General features: G+C 33.9%; 1 protein-coding gene and 1 non-coding gene across 2 annotated transcripts; both read left to right on the forward strand.

Moving 5' to 3' along the window:
- The first annotated feature begins 699 nt into the window (after positions 1–699).
- On the forward strand, positions 700–806 carry LOC127108759 (small nucleolar RNA R71). Its single transcript, XR_007796272.1, has one exon. It is a non-coding gene; the product is annotated as a small nucleolar RNA R71 (small nucleolar RNA).
- A 4,481-nt stretch (positions 807–5,287) lies between these two features.
- LOC127106433 (disease resistance response protein 206-like) lies at positions 5,288–6,137 on the forward strand. The gene has a single exon (XM_051043723.1). It carries the CDS (start codon positions 5,356–5,358, stop codon positions 5,920–5,922), a length of 567 nt encoding a protein of 188 aa, XP_050899680.1. The 5' UTR covers positions 5,288–5,355; the 3' UTR covers positions 5,923–6,137.
- The last annotated feature ends 14,647 nt before the right edge of the window (positions 6,138–20,784 follow it).

A 20,784-nucleotide genomic window follows, 5' to 3' on the forward strand; every position in this document is an offset into this window, starting at 1 on the left:
ATCTGGGTTTCAAGCATCTTGGTATGAGTAACTATTTGGTCAATCTTGGTTCCTAACTGAGTAATCAATTCGTTAACATGAATGTTTTGGTTCATGAACTCCTTGTTTTGTTGGGTTTGAGCGGTGATAAAATTTTCCATTATTTTCTCAAGGCTCGGCTTTGGTGGCATAGGTTGATTTGATCTAGGGGCTTGATAACTAGGTCTCAGAGGTGCATTATTTTGAATAGGGTTATTATTTTTATAGGAGAAGTTCGGGTGATTCCTCCATCCAGGGTTATAGGTATTTGAGTATGGGTTCCCTTGGGTGTAGTTCACTTGCTCATAGTGGGTTTCGTTTAATAGACTGCATTCTGCAGATTGGTGTCCTTTGGTTCCACATATCTCACAATCCGACGAAACTGCGGCTACAGTATTCGGGTTTATGCACATATGCTCGACTTTGAGGGCTAATGCGTCCATTTTAGCTTGCATCATGTCTATAGAGCTTAGTTCATGCACTCCTCCTTGGGCTTCCTTCTTCTCAACTGTCGCTCGTTCGACTCCCCATGATTGATGGTTTTGAGCCATATCTTCGATGAGGGCACTAGCTTCAGGATAAGGTTTGTTCATCAGAGCACTGCCTGCGGCAACGTCGATGGTCATCTTTGTGTTGTAATGAAGTCCATTATAGAAGGTTTTAATGATTAACCAATTTTCTAAACCATGATGTGGGCATGCTCGTAACAACTCTTTATATCTCTCCCAAGCTTCGAACAGCGATTCTCCTTGGTTTTGGGTAAATCTAGTTATATGGTTTCGAAGAACGGCGGTCTTACTCGGGGGGAAATATCTAGCAAGAAAAACTCTTCTAAGGTTATCCCAAGTCGTAATGGAATTGGGTGGAAGGGAATCTAACCATGATAGGGCTTTATCTCTGAGGGAAAAAGGAAATAATCTTAAATGTATTGCCTCAGGAGAAGCTCCATTGGTTTTAAAAGTATCTGCTAATTGAAGAGATATTTTCAAATGTTGGTTTGGGTTCTCGGTAGCGAGACCCGCGAATTGTCTTTGTTGCACTAGTTGCAACATGGATGGTTTAAGTTCGAAATTATTAGCTGGGATTGTTGGGTTTACTATACTAGAACTAGGTTCTTCATTAGATGGTTGAGCGAAGTCCTTAAGAGGTCTTTGGTTTTGATCTTCGGCCATAGCTCTCTTAATTCTATGAAAGAAAAAACGTGCGCGAGCGTAACGTTCAGGTTCCGCCAGAGGGTTTACTAAATTTAAACTTCCGGTGCTGTGAGTTCTTCGCATTGACCGGCGGGAAATAACCTAAGTCTAAACGATATAACAACAGGAAAATGAAATTTGACGAAATTGGTCCCCGACAACGGCGCCAAAAACTTGATGCGTGCTTTTCGCAAGTATATGAACACGTCAGAGTAATATAAAAGATTATCGAATCCACAGAGACCAAGTGTCAAGCTATCGTTATCTATTGTTATGGTGTTTATCAAAGGTAATTGAAATAGGTGTTTTCAGAGTGTGCACTGAAAATTAAAGTGTGAAATAAAGATTAATTAATAAAGACAGGGTCGAATGTAATTCACATAATTAATTGATAATCCAAGTACTTGCTAATAGAGCTACTTATGGGCAGTGTTTCCTACTTTGAAAAGAACTAATTTAACGGGAACTGTCGCTTTCGCGTATTCAGAACCGAGTTGTACTCCCTAATCGAACCCTCTTATTGTCACTTATAAAAAGGCGCGCATTGCGTTAGAGTAGTAAACCTATTTTTAAGAAATATAGTATCTTGACTAGGTTGAAAAGTATTATAACCTGGATTTCTTAACCAAAAGAGGTTCTTACGAACCGGACTCTAAACTTATAAACGCGTCCGAAAATAGTTTTAAAATCTCTTTTCTTCTTAATGTTAAAAACTCCTAATGAACTAAACAAAGCGCTTTCGTTGTTTTTGAAATAGTTAAAAACAATTAAGTTTAAATAGACGTTGGACGACTTTCGATCTTACCCAACGGAATTGAAGTGCGGGAAAACTTAAGTTGAAAGTTAAAATAGCCCTTAAGTGTTTCTACGAACAATTGTACGGATTATCGGTTCAATTACGATCCTCACATTCTAACCTTATAGATTTAGTTAGACATGATAAAGTAAAAGTGCATTAATTTAAATAAAAGTAGTGCGAGTGTGGAAAGTAAATAAAAGTAGTGCGAGTGCGGGAAGTAAATAATTTAAAGCGAGTGCGGGAAATAAATAATTTAAAGCGAGTGCGAGAAATAAACAAAGTAAAGCGAGTGCGGGAAATAAATAAGATAAAGACAAGTAATAAAAACCTGCTCCAATCGGAGGGGTGAGTAAATTGCAATACGGAAATGAAAATGGCGGCAGGATTAACTTCCTTCCAAAGTGCTCCAAACTCGATTACAAACTCTATCACAGACTTGATTACACAATTGTGGTAACACTCCAATGCGAAGCGATTACCACTATAAAATACTGAATATATGCCTAAGTGAAACAAATTTGCTTCTGAGTTTGCCTCTGTTCTAAGTTTGGATCATTGTAAAAGTGAATTCACGTTTCTATTTATAAGCAAGTAAAAAGATGGAAATGACTTGGATGCCCTTCAACTTGAAAATAGGAGGGAACCGTTTTTCCTCTTGTGGCGCCCGCCACAAGCACAATATGGGGCGCCTTAGTGGAAGTAGTGGGAAAACGTGGGAGTTGATGGAAGTTGAATTTGAGACGTCATGGCAGGGTCTATGGCGCCAGCCATGGGGTAGGCCACAAGAACAAAATGCTGAATTTTAGGGTTTTTAGCCCTTTTTCACTCATTTTCTCGATCGGGGCTCCGATTAGAGTAAAAACCTGAAAACAAAGGAAAACATAGAAATAACACAACAAAATGACAATAAAACAACTAGAATGCATGTGAAATCGGAGTCGAAAATACGTAATTTCAGTGTTATCAGTGTTGAGGACCCAATGACAACACAATAACAGAGAGCCATAAAAAAGGCAAAGAAAAACCAAACTCGAATATCCACAAACCACATAACACTAAAACAATGCATTAGAAACACCAGTAACAGTTCAAGCACACCACTAACAGTTCAAGCACATAAAAGGATTTGTCAGTCAATCCAAGAAGCAAGGGAAAGCTTATTAAAAGAACATTTCCAATACAAAAGATTACTCTGCACCATTTCCTTCAATATTATTGTAAAGCCTAAGAAATAGACATCTTTCAAAATTTCTTTAAAACTCATATCACATAATGTCATATAGAGCTAGCTTTAGATATAGCCCCAAGGGAACTAACCACTTCAAAAAATGAAAAAAATTATCAGAAAGAACTAACTCTCAACCAAACCACCTCAACACAGTATACCTCACCTGAATATGATTTAATAATATTTATATATAATTACAACACATGTGGTTGAGATGGAAAGAGAAGGAGCAAAATAGATATTTCAAAAGAGAAATGGTATTTTCGCATCAAATTTTACACCTATTTTTTATTCACTGTTATAATATAATAAGCTGTATTTATTTATTTTTAAATAAAAAATATATTAATAAAAAAATATTTGTTCTTAAAATTATTTTTTATAACACAAGTATAAATTTTTTTATTAACAAATTTTATTATTCCATTAATAATAAAAATATAAAAATATATGTTATTAATAATATATTTTACTTACCATTCATAAATCAAGTTTATTACTTAATTAATTAATAAAAAATATAACATTAATTAAATCTTAATATTAAAATATAAAATATAATAATTAATCGTTACATTCCATTAACCAAATTTATTGATTATATTTCATAGTATATTTCATAATTTAATATCAGAAATAATTAATGGAGTATAAGCAAAAACTTATTATATTTTATAATTTAATGTCAAAACTTGATTAAGATTATGTATTTTCTTGATTAATAAAGTAATAAAATTAATTAATAAATTATAAGTAAAATATTTGATTAATAATATATATTTTTATGGTTAATACAATAATAAAATTAATTAATAATAAATTTTATATTTGTGTTATCAAAATAATTTTAAAAACAAAAATATTCTTTTTTATTTATTTTAAAAAAATATTATCGATCTTATTTATGAACAATAAATACAGTGTGTGTGTAAAATTTAGTGTCAAAATAACATTCTTATTTTAAAATGTTTGGTAGCTTAAGACTCAAGTTTATATATTTAAAAATTAATTCATATATTAAGATCTTTAAATAGATCATTCGTTCAATGTATGACTAAAAACTAATAGATTTATAATGTGGAGGATATAATACATTACAAATATTATGAAAATAAAAACCACTCATTTACACATTAGATATGACACATAAGTTACTTGTGAAAGCATTCATTTTCAGTCCGTCAAGTGGAAAAAAAGAACAATCATTTTCAGATCTCAACAAAAACATTAACTTAAAAAGCCACTCTCAATAATTATTGTTTTTCAAAAGTCACTTACTATATTTTTATTCAGAAAATTGAGACTTAGAAATGAATCATATATTTGCTGTAGAACATTTAGTCATGTGCGTCCAATTAGTTGGCTAATCGTAGAGGCAAAGCTAAACTAAAATAAGCTGTTTTGCAATGTAATTCCATTCTTGGATTATCATCATTACCATACCTTTAAAGACAAGCTTACCTCAAACATAAAAAGGCATTCTCACTTTTAAAGTGAATCTCATTTAAACTTAAAAATAATTACACATTAAAAAAAAAGAGCAATAAACACAAAATATTTGGATGAAATAGTAAATATCTTTTAGTTTAACTATAAGCTTTTGGCTCGAATCCAACCCTGAACATATTTAATGTAAAAAATTTTGAGTGATCAATTTTTTAAATAACCAAAATGTTCAATAAAACGGTCAAGACTGCAATATTCAAATAAGTGAGAGAATGAGAAGTAATGGAATAAAGAAAATGAATTTTTACAATTGAAATGACGTGTTTTATCTTTATATACTAAAAATAATTAAAATTATTCATGTGTAATAAAACATGTTTTTCGAATAATCGTCATATTAGATCAGACGTTGTTGATATGTTGGATGATATGATCGTCTATTTTAACATAAAACAAATGTCTATATTTTTTATCTTTCGTTCGAGATATATGTCCTTAGAACTTTCTGTCTTCGACTTTATGAGTGATTCAAAACAAAATTTATTTAATGCAAAACACTGGATGGATTTGGTGTACACCACTTATAAATACCAACTTCATGAACCCAAAATCTTCCACACAATTACATCAAACCACCAACTAGTAACCAAACATTAAAAAAAATCAAACCAATGAAGCTCATTTCATCTCTCATCTTCTTCCTCCTAATCTCCATACCACATTCCTCTCCCACTCCAACCAAATCAAGAAAAAGAACACAAATCCACAAACCCTGCAAAACACTAACATTCTACTTCCACGACATCCTTTTCAACGGTCACAACTCCAAAAACGCCACGTCAGCAATCGTAGGAACACCACCATGGGGCAACACAACAACCTTAGCAAACCAAAACCACTTTGGTGACGTAGTTGTTTTCGATGACCCAATAACATTGGACAACAATTTACACTCTCACCCAGTTGGTCGTGCTCAAGGATTTTACATTTACGATAGGAAAGAAATCTTCACTTCTTGGTTTGCTTTTTCGTTTGTCTTTAACTCCACGATCCATAAGGGTACCATAAATTTTGCTGGTGCTGACCCTTTGATGAATAAGACTAGGGACATTTCGGTAATTGGTGGGACTGGTGATTTTTTCATGACTAGGGGTGTGGCTACTCTTTCAACAGATGCTTTTGAAGGTGAAGTTTATTTTAGGCTTCGTGTGGAAATTAATCTGTATGAATGTTGGTAATTAATTAAGCTACTTCAATGGTTGAAGCTGGTTATTACTAACTTAGATTCTCTGTGTTTTTCTTTTGTCATTTATATTTGTTTTTTTTTTCCTAATGTGAAATTGTATAATGCTTTGCATTAACACTGTGTGAAGTTTTGTTTCATGAGTAGTTAAATTCTTGTATTTTTTTATGTCATTTCATTCTTTTTAATGGAAATTTGGAATTCCGTTCACTTAAATGAAATTTGATATTTCTATTAAAATAATTATTTTTAATAAATGAATGGTGGTTGAGTGAAGATATCTGAATCCATTTTTAAGAGTAGGTTTAAGTTTTAATTATTTATCTCCGTTAAAAATTAGACTATCTTTAGAGATTCAGATTTAGATTTAAATTTGAAGTGGTAAAACTCGTCTCCGATCAATCCTATTGTCATGCGTAGAGATATGTCTATAATTAAATGGTTTCTTGGGATTGGCTGAAACACATGTTACCTTGATAATGTGACTAAGATGAGGTATGTTTCTAATAGAACTTCTAGCCGCAAACATGGAGAAGGTTATATCTACGACATGTATCACATAATGAAAAAGAAAAGAAGTTACAAGTTAGACCAAAACTAAACTTTCCTAATATAGTAAGTTAGTTAGTTTCTTATTATGTGAACTTCTCTTTATGAAAGTGGTAGTTAGAAGTTAGTTACTGATCATAATCCATTGTATCCATTCATAACTTGTAGAATATGGAACCTACTTCACCAATAAGTAGCATTTGTAAAGGTTCCTTTCAATCTATTAAATTCAATTGTTATGTTTATATTATGGTATATAGAGGTTTTTATTTTTTTTTATCTTAAAAAGATTTCAATTCGATCTACTTTTATTATTCCGTTGAGATTCATCTTGTTCTTTTGTAATTTCTTATTACAAAATCGATTTCTTGTTGCTTTTGTTTGTAAAATCAATTTTTGCTTTTTTTTATTTGGTTCCTTGTTAAGCAATTAATGGGATCTCACAACCATAATATGTTGAATAAGTGACTCTAAGTAATATATATATATATATATATATATATATATATATATATATATATATATATATATATATATATATATATATATAGAGAGAGAGAGAGAGAGAGAGAGAGAGAGAGAGAGAGAGAGAGAGAGAGAGAGAGAGAGAGAGAGAGAGAGAGAGAGAGAGAGAGAGAGAGAGAGAGAGAGAGAGAGAGAGAGAGAGAGAGAGAGAGAGAGAGAGAGAGAGTATGTGTGTATTTAGAGAAATTGCACCATAATTTATAGATGTTCAGTTGATCTCTTGGCATACTCCTCTCCTCAAGAAATTCGTCTTAAGAGTTTCACTAAAATAATATCTTTGAATTTTTTAACAGATTATGCCCACGAACCTTTTTATAATCAACTGAGATATTTTAACATGTTGATCCCTCAAACCAAAATAGAGTTTTTCATAGGCTATGATCAAGAACCAAGAACGAGATTTTAAATGGAAGATCTCAAGCTTATTGTACTAGATCCAAGTATAACATAACCTTTTTAGAGATTAAAAATCCTCGAACTCATAACCTTATGATGGCTTGTGACTACTGAAAATAGTCCCACCTTTTGAAGTTGGTCTACTTTTGAAGTTGGTCTGATAAGAACTTTTGGCCAATTTCCTTTATACAATTCCTTTTCTCTTGGGCACATACTTAAACAAGAAAATAGTAGAAAAGTATTCATAATGAAGATGCGATAATTTAACATTTGTTAGAAGAATAACTGGAGTTTTTCAAGATTATTCTCTACCAAGTGATTTACCTTTTACCAACTAGTAGGTGAGCTTTAGAGGACTTTTGTTTGCTTGACTCTTTTTTGAAACAAAATCAATTTTCTTTGAAGCTCTCTAAATCGAGATGAATTTTTGGAATCTATATCCTTCTTACTGAGTTACTTTCTTCAGACATGAAATTATTTCTCCTTAAAAAATCTTTCGACAATTTTTTCTAATTTGACAAATTTCCTTTTGGTGTTGCGAAGAATTCCTTCTTCATATTGGTTTCTCTATAACTTTAGATTTATGATTAAGAAATCCTTCCCCCCCCCCCCCCCCCCCCCCCCCCCCCCCCCCCCCGCCCATCATAGACATTGTGCATTATATCAGAAAACTCATTCCACAAGAATTTATTAGTAGAATTGATTGGTTTTAAGGAGTTGTATCAACCTTCATTCTCTGAAAATTGTTTTCAAGCAGAAACTTGCTCAGACGATCATATCGGGCTCTAGGAGCTTGTTTTAGACCGTAGAGAGCCTTTTTCAGTTTTGAAAATGTGATTAGAAAAAAAGAGTTCAGAAAACTGATAGGTTGATCAACATACACTTCGTCTTGGATGTAGTATTTCATGAACTTTCTAATTACATCCATTTGGAAGAGTTTTGAAATTAAAAATGAATGAGAAAGCTAAAAGCATCCTTATGGCATATGATCTAGATACAGTGACATAGGTTTCATAGAAACTCATACCTCTATTGAGTGTACTCTTTAGCAACGAGTCTTGCTTTTAATAAATTTTACTCAAGTTTGTTGTGAAAGACTCATTTGGATATAATCACTACATTAGATTAAGGTTTGCGAATAGGTTCCCGAACATTGTTTCTCATCTTGGATTACAATATATCAATGAGAGATTCATCAATTTCCTTTGGCTCAGTTTTGGAAACAAAGAGCCAAAAAGTTACACACCTTTATAAGTGAGTGTCGAGTCGTGACTCCCCTATAAATATCCCAAATAATATTCTTGATCTTTTTCTTGATCTTTATTTACTTTGATCTTGACCCATTTCTTAATCTTGATTTTCTAGAGAAGTGTTGTTGAGAATACTTGCAAAGACAAATAATTCTACCTCTACTACAAGTGGGTTAGATAAACAGAGATAACATGTATGAATTCTTTTATATTCATTGTCTTTTCGAAAATAAGTTTTTAAAAAAAGATAAATTTCATAATTTTTTAAAGACCATGCATATCATAGAACTTAGACAATACTTATTACCTTTGTCACATAACTTACTTAATTTTAAGTAAATTATACAATAAACATGTAATTCTTAAAATATTTCAACAATAGGATTGGGGATCTTACCAATAGTTCTTAAACCAATAATTTACCTTGGTTGTTGTTATAAGAAGAAACTTTTATTCTTGTAGGGGTGAAACAAGAGAACATATTCATTTCTTCATTCATATGATTTAAATTGCCACTATCAATATGGTGTTTTGATTTTGAGTTGTCAAGCATATTTCACTACTACAAATAAGATATTTTATGACGAAGTTTTCACCTCGAACCATCAAAAACAGAGAGGATAATTTTGGGAGCGCCATGTTTTATATATATATATATATATATATATATATATATATATATATATATATATATATATATATATATATATATATATATGGTTAGGATCAAATGACACTAAGGTGTCAAACTTAGTAACATGACACCTCTGATAACTCTTTACCGCATATTTATATAACAAAATTCATCGTTCGATTGAAGTTATTTTCATTTAGATCATGTCTAAGTTTAATATCAATCGGAAATCATTTGACATGTCAACGAGATACATAAAAACTAGCGTCTTACAAAACTTCATGAAAACTATTAATTTTTATCATTCTCTTTAACATATCAAATGATTTTTTATTGATACGAAATTTTATAGGCGTGATATATATGATAATAACTTTCAATTCAATGACGTATTTTATTATACGGAAATAGGGTGAATATTTATCGAATGTGTCATGTTACTAAGTTTGACACATTTGTGTCATTTGATCCTGATTTATATATATATATATATATATATATATATATATATATATATATATATATATATATATATATATATATATATATATATATATATATATATATATATATATATATATATATATATGGTTTAATGGTGATGCTCTGACAGTTTAAAAAGGTTTTACACTATCATCCAATAAGAATATATCATTTTACCATGTCATACACATATTTTAAAAAATTTAGTCTGACTTGGCAGGATGCAAGGTCGTCATTGATTGACAGTGTAAAATAAATTTACAGTGTCAGTGGATCATCCATTTTCTCATATATATATATATATATATATATATATATATATATATATATATATATATATATATATATATATATATATATATATATATATATATATATATATATATATATATATATATATATATATATATATATATATATATATATATATATATATATATATATATATATAACTTATTTTCTCGATTTTCTTAAAAAACTAAAGGAATATGGCTATAACGGAATTTACTTTGAATCTCGGTTACTGTATTTTATATTTTTTTAAATCATTTAATTAGTATTTCTTAGTTGGATCCTTTCTAGCTTCCTTTGTTTTCTTTGTTAATTTTTTTTTCTTTCATTTTTTGTTAGTATTAACCTGGGTTACATGGTCCAATTGAGAGGTATTTTTTTTTTGCATTAATTTTTTCAAAATCGGTTTTTTATTTTTTATTTTATATATTCAAATCCATTCGTTTTTCTCAGAAATTCACCTGATAGATATTTTAAATTTATTCCCAGAATATGGAGGTATGGTATATATATATATATATATATATATATATATATATATATATATATATATATATATATATATATATATATATATATATAATTAAAATATACGTGTCTGGTTTTATGGAAAATCGGTGTGATTCTTCTTTTACATGAAATACTTTAGAAAACTAGACTTTTAACTTTTCATTTACCTATCAATGCTCTAACTTCATTTCTTCATTCTCTTCGCAAAAATCCTAGGCGATTATCATCGAGACTCTCATAAAAAATCTTTCAACAGTAGGTGATGTTCATCAACACTCGAACATTAAAAGTCATCACGTTTGAGATATGTTTGTTCTTCTTCCAGCAGTAGGTTTATATTACTAAAATGGTTTTAGTATCATTGAAATTACTTTAGATTCTCTTGATCATTTGTTTTTTCATTTTGATCATTTGTTTCGGCACCTATTGAACGAATGTCTTCTATGAGTTATTTTTCAGTTGAATTTGTTTCACCGAAATGACTTCAGTATCACTGAAATGACTTTAGTATCACTAAAATGGCTTTAGTTACTCTTGATAATTTATTTTTTCATTTTGATCACTAAAATGTTTCTAGTTAGTATGTTTCTATGTGTTGTTTATTACTTAAATGATGTTAGTTAGTATGTTTCTTTATTTAGATAGTCATGGCGGATTCGACAAGCACCTCCCATACAACATCAGCTGCAATCTCTGTTAATACAAAACGTAAAAGCAAAACTAGAGGTCCCACGATGTATACCAAGGTGAAAAAAGCGTACCAAAACGGTCTTCACTATCCGATTATAGTTGATGTTGCAACTGACAGAGCATATGGTGAACATGCTGAGGATTTTATGGGTTACATTGCATTACAAGTTAAAAGAAAAGTGAATATTTTGATAGATACTTGTCATGATGTTAACGATCAGAAAACAACATATGGACTGATATTACGGTATTTATTTTGAATTTTATGATTTATTTTACAAGTATATATGATCGTTTAGTTTTTTATTTAATATTAATAACAATTATATTGCATTAACATATAAGGTGTTTATTATTAGTCCAGAGGATAGTATGGTGAAAAAATTGCTTACATATGTTGGTGAGCGTTGGAGGGGCTTTAAGGCGCAACTTGCTTGTGATTATATTAATCATCTAATTGGTCAAGCTAAGCTTCCATATATGATGTATTCATTTATTGATCAGGATGTTTGGGAGAAATTTGTAAAGTCTCACACCACTCCTGACTTCTTGGATAATCGCAAAAAAGGAATTTGTTGATTCTAAGTGTTGGCAGCAATTTTGGTAAAACAAAGAATGTTCACAAGATGTTATGTGTGATGTCTTAACATAAGATATCCTATGTACCTGTTGGAGTTCAAGAACATGTTCATGCAGGATTGTTTCAGAATGCCACATACAATGCCATGGCTTCTGATATTGGATGTACCTGCTGGAGCTTAAATGAAAGACATGTTCATGCAAGAATGTTTCAGATGACATACACAATGTCATGGCATCTGATATGGTTGTACCTGCTGGAAGTTATAAAAGGAATTATTGGATTATGCAGGATTTTTCCAGGATGTCAGACCCGATGTCACGACATCCTGTACACAGAACATTCAGTGTGAATGTCTGGTGTTTTGTGATTGTACAATTAATGACAATCTTTGTATGATTGAAGATCTGATTAGCTGACGCATTCAATCATGGATTACAACCAGATTTACTTATTTTCCAAGGAGATCTAACCAGTTGTTATAAAAAGATTTGATTGGAAAATAGATTTAGGGTTTTCAAGATGTCCAAGCCCAGCTGGATGCTTCTATAAAAAGGGACTTAGAAAACTTGTTTGTACACACAACCAAGACTAAGCGAACTATAGAGAGAGAGCTAGGGTTTGTGTCTGTTTAGTCGTGAGACTTGTAAGCCATTCAAGTCATCCATTGATGATTGAATTGGACTGATTTGTGGTTGTAATTTGTCACTCTAAAGCTGTTAAGAAAGAGTGTGTGTCTTCTTGATCAAAGCTGTGAAGCAAGATCAAGAGTGTGTCTTCTTGATTGAAATTGTGAAGTAAAATCAAGAGTGTGTAATTGAAAAGTATTTTCTTTTCTCAAGGGATTGTTGTTTAAGATCACAGGTGTGATTGTAGGGAAGTGAGTGGGTTCTCATATCTAAGAGTGCTTAGGTAGAAATTGCACGGGTAGAGATTAGGTGAGAAAGACTGTAACTTGTTGAAGTGTACGGAGAGTCTTTGAACTAATTCTATTTTAGTGAATTTCCTTCCTGGCTTGGTAGCCCCCAGATGTAGGTGCGTTGGACCGAACTGGGTTAACAATTGCTTGTGTATCTTGCATTACTATTCTCTATCTTTATTCTGTTTGCATTACTCAGATATTAGTGTCGTGACATTACCTTCGACATCTTATATATGATACCAGAATTTCAATTGGTATCAGAGCAGGCATTCTGCTCTGGTTCTGGGTGAGATCTAGGGGCAATACTTTCTGGTACAATGAAGAGAGATAGAGGATCTGTTCACAGGCCACCAATTTTGGATGGTTCTAACTATGACTATTGGAAACCTCGAATGGTAGCCTTTCTAAAATCTCTTGATAACAAGGCTTGGAAGGCTGTGTTGACAGGCTGGGTGCACCCTGTAGTTACTAAAAAAGGAGAATCCACTGCTGAGAAAAAGCCTGAAGAACAATGGTCCAAGGAGGAGGACGACCTAGCCCTTGGAAATTCTAAAGCATTGAATGCCATCTTCAATGGAGTGGACAAGAACATCTTCAGATTAGTAAACACCTGTGAAGTAGCTAAAGATGCTTGGGACATTCTCAAAACCACTCATGAAGGCACCTCTAAAGTGAAAATGTCTAGACTACAGCTCCTCACCACCAAGTTTGAAAACTTAAGGATGAAAGAAGATGAAAATATTCATGAATTCTACATGAGTATCCTTGAAATTGCCAATACCTCTGGAGCTTTGGGTGAGAAGATGTCAGATGAAAAGTTAGTAAGAAAAATACTCAGATCACTCCCCAAGAGATTTGTTATAAAAGTAACAGTCATAGAAGAATCTCAAGACATCTCAAATATGAGAGTTGATGAGCTAATTGGATCCCTCCAAACATTTGAGATGGGAATATGTGATGGAGTTGAAAAGAAAGCCAAGAGCATAGCATTTATGTCAAACACTAAAGAGGAAGATGAGGAAGGTGGTCAAGATATTGATGAAGACCTGGCAAATGAGATAGCAATGCTGGGAAGACAGTTCAACAGACTGATGAAAAAGGTAGATGTGAGAGCAAAGGGCAATGTCAAGAACATCACATCTGACATCAGTAAATCCAACAGCTTTGGTAAGAAAACAAAGTCTGAAGAAAAGCCCAAAGAAGTTCAGTGCTATGAGTGTAATGGGTATGGTCATATTAAAACTGAATGTAGGACCTACCTCAAGAAACAAAAGAGGAGTCTTGTGGCCTCTTGGTCTGATGGAAGTGAAACAGAAGAAGCTACAAACCATGTGACTGCATTGACAGGAAGATGGGGGTCTGAGGAAGAGTCAATTGATGATGAAAGAACCTTTGAAGAGCTGGCCACTACCTACAAAGAGTTATGCCACAGAAGTGCAGGAGTGTGCAGACAAGTTGAAAGCCAGAAGAAAGTGATAACTCAGCTGGAAAATGAAAAGGAAGAGTTTGTGGAAACCATCTCAAAATTTAAGATTGAAGTTGTATTCTTGAATTCCAAACTAGATGAGATGACTAAGTATGTAAGAATGCTTAACAACGGATCTGCCATCTTAGACAAGATTCTCCAGACTGGCCAAATAACAGGAAATAAATCTGGAATTGGATTCAAGGCTGAGTGCAGTTACACTGGTTGCAAACCAAAATCCAAACCTAAGTGCAGCCATGTTAAAAGTAAACCTGAGATGTCACATCAGATGTCACAACAGCAAAAAGGGAAGCATCAAAGATGGAAATGCCAATACTGTGGAAAATTTGGCCACCTAAAGCCCTTCTTCTATAAGCTATGTGGCTATCCTGGCTCTGTTAAGTCTCAATACCAGTCAAGGTTTAAGCATCACAAGATTGTCAACAAAAAGCAATGGGTTCCTAAGACAAAGGTCACAAGTCTAATAGCTCACACTTCCCTCACAGTTTCAGCCAAAGAAGATTGGTATTTTGACAGTGGTTTCTCCAGACATATGACTGGGAACAAAAATCTGCTAACTGAACTTCATCCTCATGCCATGAGTTATGTTACCTTTGGTGATGGTGCAAAGGGTGAAATCAAGGGAATGGGTAGGCTGGATTGCTCTGGAGTTCCTGACCTTGATGATGTCCTACTTGTTAAGGGATTAACTATTAATCTTATAAGCATCAGTCAACTGTGTGATCAAGGTCTGAATGTAAACTTCACCAGAACTGAATGTCTGATTACTAACAAAGAAAATAAAGTAATCATGAAGGGAGTTAGGTCCAAAGACAACTGCTACATGTTGAGCTCTCAAGAAACTGGATACTCTTCAATGTGTACCTTAGCCAAAGAAGAAGAAGTGAAGATATGGCATCAAAGATTGGGCCATCTGCACCTTAAAGGTATGAAGAGGATCATATCAGTTGAAGCTGTTAGAGGAATTCCCAACTTAAAGATTGATGAGGGAAAAATCTATGGAGAATGTCAGATTGGAAAACAAACAAGGATGTCACACCAGAGGCTCAGACATGACACAACTACCAAAGTCCTGGAACTCCTTCATATGGACTTGATGGGACCCATGCAAGTAGAAAGCCTTGGTGGGAAGAGATATGCATATGTGGTGGTGGATGATTTCTCCAGATACACCTGGATCAATTTTATAAGAGAAAAATATAATGTAATTGAAGTCTTTAAGGAGCTGTGTCTGAAACTTCAAAGGGAAAAAGAAAGTCCTGTTGTCAAAATTAGAAGTGATCATGGGAAGGAGTTTGAGAACAGCAAATTTGCTGAATTCTGCTCTTCAGAAGGAATTCATCATGAGTTCTCATCTCCCATCACTCCCCAACAAAATGGTGTGGTGGAAAGAAAAAATAGGACTCTTCAAGAATTAGCCAGAGCTATGATTCATGCTAAGAAATTGCCCTATCATTTTTGGGCTGAAGCCATGAACACAGCCTACTATGTTCACAACAGAGTGACATTAAAGAAAGGGACTCCCACAACCCTTTATGAAGTCTGGAAAGGAAGAAAACCTACAGTCAAATACTTCCATGTATTTGGTAGCAAATGATATATCCTGGCTGATCGTGAGCAAAGAAGGAAGATGGATCCCAAAAGTGATGAAGGAATATTTCTGGGCTATTCAACAAACAGCAAAGCTTACAGGGTCTTTAATTCCAGAACTAATGTATTGATGGAATCCATTAATGTTGTGGTTGATGACCAACAGACGGATGTCACAGACGATATCGAGACATCTCTGAATGATTCTCCAGCTGACTTCTCAGACAAAAATAAGGAAGAAGAACCTCCTCAAGCTGAACCTGAAGATGACAAAATCAACAAGGGACCCTCTATCAGAATTCAGAAGGATCATCCCAAAGATCTTATCATAGGAGATCCAGATAAAGGAATCACTACTAGATCAAGGGAAGTGATCTCACATGGCTGCTTTGTGTTAAAGATTGAACCCAAAAATATCAAGAAAACCTTGACTGATGAGTTCTGGATCAATGCCATGCAAGAGGAGTTAGGCCAATTCAAGAGGAATGAAGTATGGGAATTGATTCCTAGACCTGAAGGAGTAAATGTCATAGGAATAAAGTGGGTATATAAGAATAAATCTGATGAACAAGGGGTTGTTACTAAAAACAAAGCTAGATTAGTAGCTCAAGGATATACTCAAGTTGAAGGAGTAGACTTTGATGAAACATTTTCTCTTGTAGCTCACCTTGAGTCCATTAGACTATTGCTTGGAGTGGCATGTATTCTGAAATTCAAGCTGTTTCAAATGGATGTAAAAAGTGCCTTCTTGAATGGCTACTTAAATGAAGAAGTATATGTTGAGCGGCCTAAAGGATTCACAGATCCAAATCTTCCACAACATGTGTACAGATTAAAGAAAGCCCTCTATGGGTTGAAGCAAGCTCCCAGGGCTTGGTATGAGAGACTCACAGTGTTCCTCACTGACAATGGATACAGGAAAGGAGGTATTGACAAAACTCTGTTTGTGAAGAATGAAGGAGGAAAGCTCATGGTGGCACAAATATATGTAGATGACATTGTATTTGGTGGGATGTCAGAACAGATGGTTGAACATTTTGTTAGACAAATGCAATCTGAGTTTGAGATGAGCCTTGTTGGAGAACTGACCTACTTTCTTGGGATACAAGTCAAACAGATGGAATACTCTATCTTTCTATCTCAAAGCAAGTATGCCAAGAACATTGTGAAGAAGTTTGGCATGGAAAATGCAAGCCATAAAAGGACACCTGCTCCTACTCATGTGAAAATCTCCAAAGACGAAAATGGTGTCAGTGTAGATCAGAGTTTATACAGAAGCATGTTGATAGGAAAAACACATCTGGGGGATGCTTCTTTTTGGGGAACAATCTGATTTCATGGTTTAGCAAGAAACAAAACTGTGTATCTCTATCCACTGCTGAAGCTGAATACATAGCAGCTGGGAGTAGTTGTTCTCAACTGGTCTGGATGAAGCAGATGATGTCTGAATACAATGTCACACAAGAAGTCATGACATTATACTGTGATAACCTGAGTGCCATAAATATTTCCAAAAATCCTATTCAACATAGCAGGACAAAGCACATTGACATTCGTCATCACTTCATCAGAGAACTTGTAGAAGAGAAGATCATAACTCTGGAGCATGTTACTACTGAAAAACAATTAGCAGACATTTTCACTAAAGCTTTGGATGCCAATCAATTTGAATGTTTAAGGGGGAAGTTGGGGATCTGTGTTCATGAGAACCTATAACAAGTAAAGGAATTTGTGGTTATCCCAGAGGATATTTCTGACTGGGTAAACTGTGTTGTGGCGAAGACTAGACTGTGTGGCTGGAAGCTATTCTGATGCTGATGTTTGAAAGACTGAAGTTTTATTGTTTTTGAAAAGGGTCACCTTTGGTCAATTTTGACTAAAAAGGGGGAGCAGTGCTGATATGGAAGCTGTTGTGAAAGTTGTGAGATGTATATAGCTGGAGGACAGCTATTATTAAAGGAAGTGCACAGGTGTTAAAACAACATGTTGTTCTGTTTACAGATGTCAAAGAGGATGTCTGATATGGTGCACATGTGGTGTTGTTGAAGCAAATGTCAGAATGACACTCTGGCTGGTACAGGTGTTGGAGTCACAGTAGCTGTTATGTTCATGGAGACTGTTTGTTGTGTGCACAGATTTAGGGGGAGAAGGAGTACCCTCGTGTATTTGTGTGTCTTACTAGTTGCATCCATAACTAGTAATTCTGTTTGTGTTGCACAAATTTAGGGGGAGGAGAAGTACCCTTGTGCATGTGTGTATTACTAGTAGCTATAGCTAGTAATTGTTTTGCTTCTGCTGTTGTTTAAACTACTGTTAAGTTGTTTAACTACTGATAGTTTACCTTGTGAACAAAAAAGACAGATATATGTTTTAGCCAAAATTTGCCAAAGGGGGAGTTTGTTGATTCTAAGTGTTGGCAGCAATTTTGGTAAAACAAAGAATGTTCACAAGATGTTATGTGTGATGTCTTAACATAAGATATCCTATGTACCTGTTGGAGTTCAAGAACATGTTTATGCAGGATTGTTTCAGAATGCCACATACAATGCCATGGCTTCTGATATTGGATGTACCTGCTGGAGCTTAAATGAAAGACATGTTCATGCAAGATTGTTTCAGATGACATACACAATGTCATGGCATCTGATATGGTTGTACCTGCTGGAAGTTATAAAAGGAATTATTGGATTATGCAGGATTTTTCCAGGATGTCAGACCCGATGTCACGACATCCTGTACACAGAACATTCAGTGTGAATGTCTGGTGTTTTGTGATTGCACAATTAATGGCAATCTTTGTATGATTGAAGATCTGATTAGCTGGCGCATTCAATCATGGATTACAACCAGATTTACTTATTTTCCAAGGAGATCTAACCAGCTGTTATAAAAAGATTTGATTGTAAAATAGATTTAGGGTTTTCAAGATGTCCAAGCCCAGCTGAATGCTTCTATAAAAAGGGACTTAGAAAACCTGTTTGTACACACAACCAAGACTAAGCGAACTATAGAGAGAGAGCTAGGGTTTGTGTCTGTTTAGTCGTGAGACTTGTAAGCCATTCAAGTCATCCATTGATGATTGAATTGGACTGATTTGTGGTTGTAATTTGTCACTCTAAAGCTGTTAAGCAAGAGTGTGTGCCTTCTTGATCAAAGCTGTGAAGCAAGATCAAGAGTGTATCTTCTTGATTGAAACTGTGAAGTAAAATCAAGAGTGTGTAATTGAAAAGTATTTTCTTTTCTCAAGGGATTGTTGTTTAAGATCACAGGTGTGATTGTAGGGAAGTGAGCGGGTTCTCATATCTAAGAGTGCTTAGGTAGAAATTGCACGGGTAGAGATTAGGTGAGAAAGACTGTAACTTGTTGAAGTGTACGGAGAGTCTTTGAACTAATTCTATTTTAGTGAATTTCCTTCCTGGCTTGGTAGCCCCCAGATGTAGGTGAGTTGGACCGAACTGGGTTAACAATTGCTTGTGTATCTTGCATTACTATTCTCTATCTTTATTCTGTTTGTATTACTTAGATATTAGTGTCGTGACATTACCTTCGACATCTTATATCTGATACCAGAATTTCAAAAATGATAATAGATCTAGAAATATTCAACCACCGTGAACCAACTTGCAAACTTAACACTCTCTTGATATTTGGGACTCATGGAGGATCATATATGTGTAATATAATATAATATGAAGTATACCTTGATATATTTGATCAAATGATGAAGAAACTTGCTGAGGAAGTCACACAAGATACCCAGATGAATTAGGGTTTCCAAGGCAAACAAGCTTCAAACTCTTGATGAATTCTTGATCAAAATGATATGTGAAAACCATGGGGATCCATGTATGATCTCTAGAACCAATGTAAACCATATCTTGATTGTTCTCCTTGCATTGAGGGTCTTAAACCCTAGATATGAGCTTGATAGAGCAGGGGTGAACACATACACTACCTACAAAAGTAACAAACTATACATAAACATATTTTTGGCATCTTAGTTAGTAAATAATGAAAAAAAAAGTATGATACAATCAAATGTGCTTGGTGACCTCTCCCAATACAAACCCAATGAATAAGGGGTAAGGAGGATACCAAGGTGTGATCCCAAAGCCAATGCAAATGATGAGATAACATGAGGGATCTTAGGGTAAAAATTGGGGTCTTACACTGCCGGAATGGTGTATCTAAAAAATTGATTGCATTTTGAGATTTTTTTACCCAAATACCCCTAATTTTCAAAAAAATCCCAAAATAACCCTGATTTCAAAAAAAATCCCAATCTACCCCACTTTTACCCCAACATTTAAGAGGACACGCCAGACCAATTGGCGTCAGCTCCTAAAGTTAGAGAGGAAGCGCCAATTAGATTGGCTACAACATATGATGTTGCTAATCCGATTGGCCCCCATGTGTTAATTTGTAGAGGAGGCGCCAATTGGTCTGGCGCCATAGTGTAAAGTGCAATTTTTTTTGTTATAAATATAGGTGTTGTGTGAATCATTTTTCCACGTATCATTTCATTATTTTGCAAAAATGTTTGGTGTTCGTCACCGCTATGGAAAGGTGATTTATTCGAGAGACAAACCTCCGATGTTGATGCTCTTCTGGAACATCACTAGTTTCGATCAACTGAAGAGGGAGCTGGTTCATTGGTTAGATGGAAAAATACCAAAAGGGGAAAAAATTAGAAGTATTGAGAGACTCGATAGTATATTTGGTTGGCTGCGAGTCAAAACTGATAAGGATGCTAGGGAAATGATGTTTGGACGAGATGGCATCAGTTTGATTGTTGTAATCAGTTAGAAATGTTATGTTTTAAGTTTGCTTATGTTGTAGTGATGTTTGTTGTTAACCTTATTGTAACAAAAAGTTAATGATATATAAAAATCCAAGGTTACAAAAATTAAAAGGAGATACTATCTTATGATGCAAATGTTGCTCCTGGATT

Source organism: Lathyrus oleraceus, chromosome 7, assembly GCF_024323335.1.
Source record: "Lathyrus oleraceus cultivar Zhongwan6 chromosome 7, CAAS_Psat_ZW6_1.0, whole genome shotgun sequence".
NCBI classification, from domain to species: domain Eukaryota; kingdom Viridiplantae; phylum Streptophyta; class Magnoliopsida; order Fabales; family Fabaceae; genus Lathyrus; species Lathyrus oleraceus.

Excerpts from the sequence above, each read along its gene's own strand:
- LOC127106433 (XM_051043723.1), top strand. The coding sequence starts at position 5,356 with ATGAAGCTCATTTCATCTCTCATCTTCTTCCTCCTAATCTCCATACCA.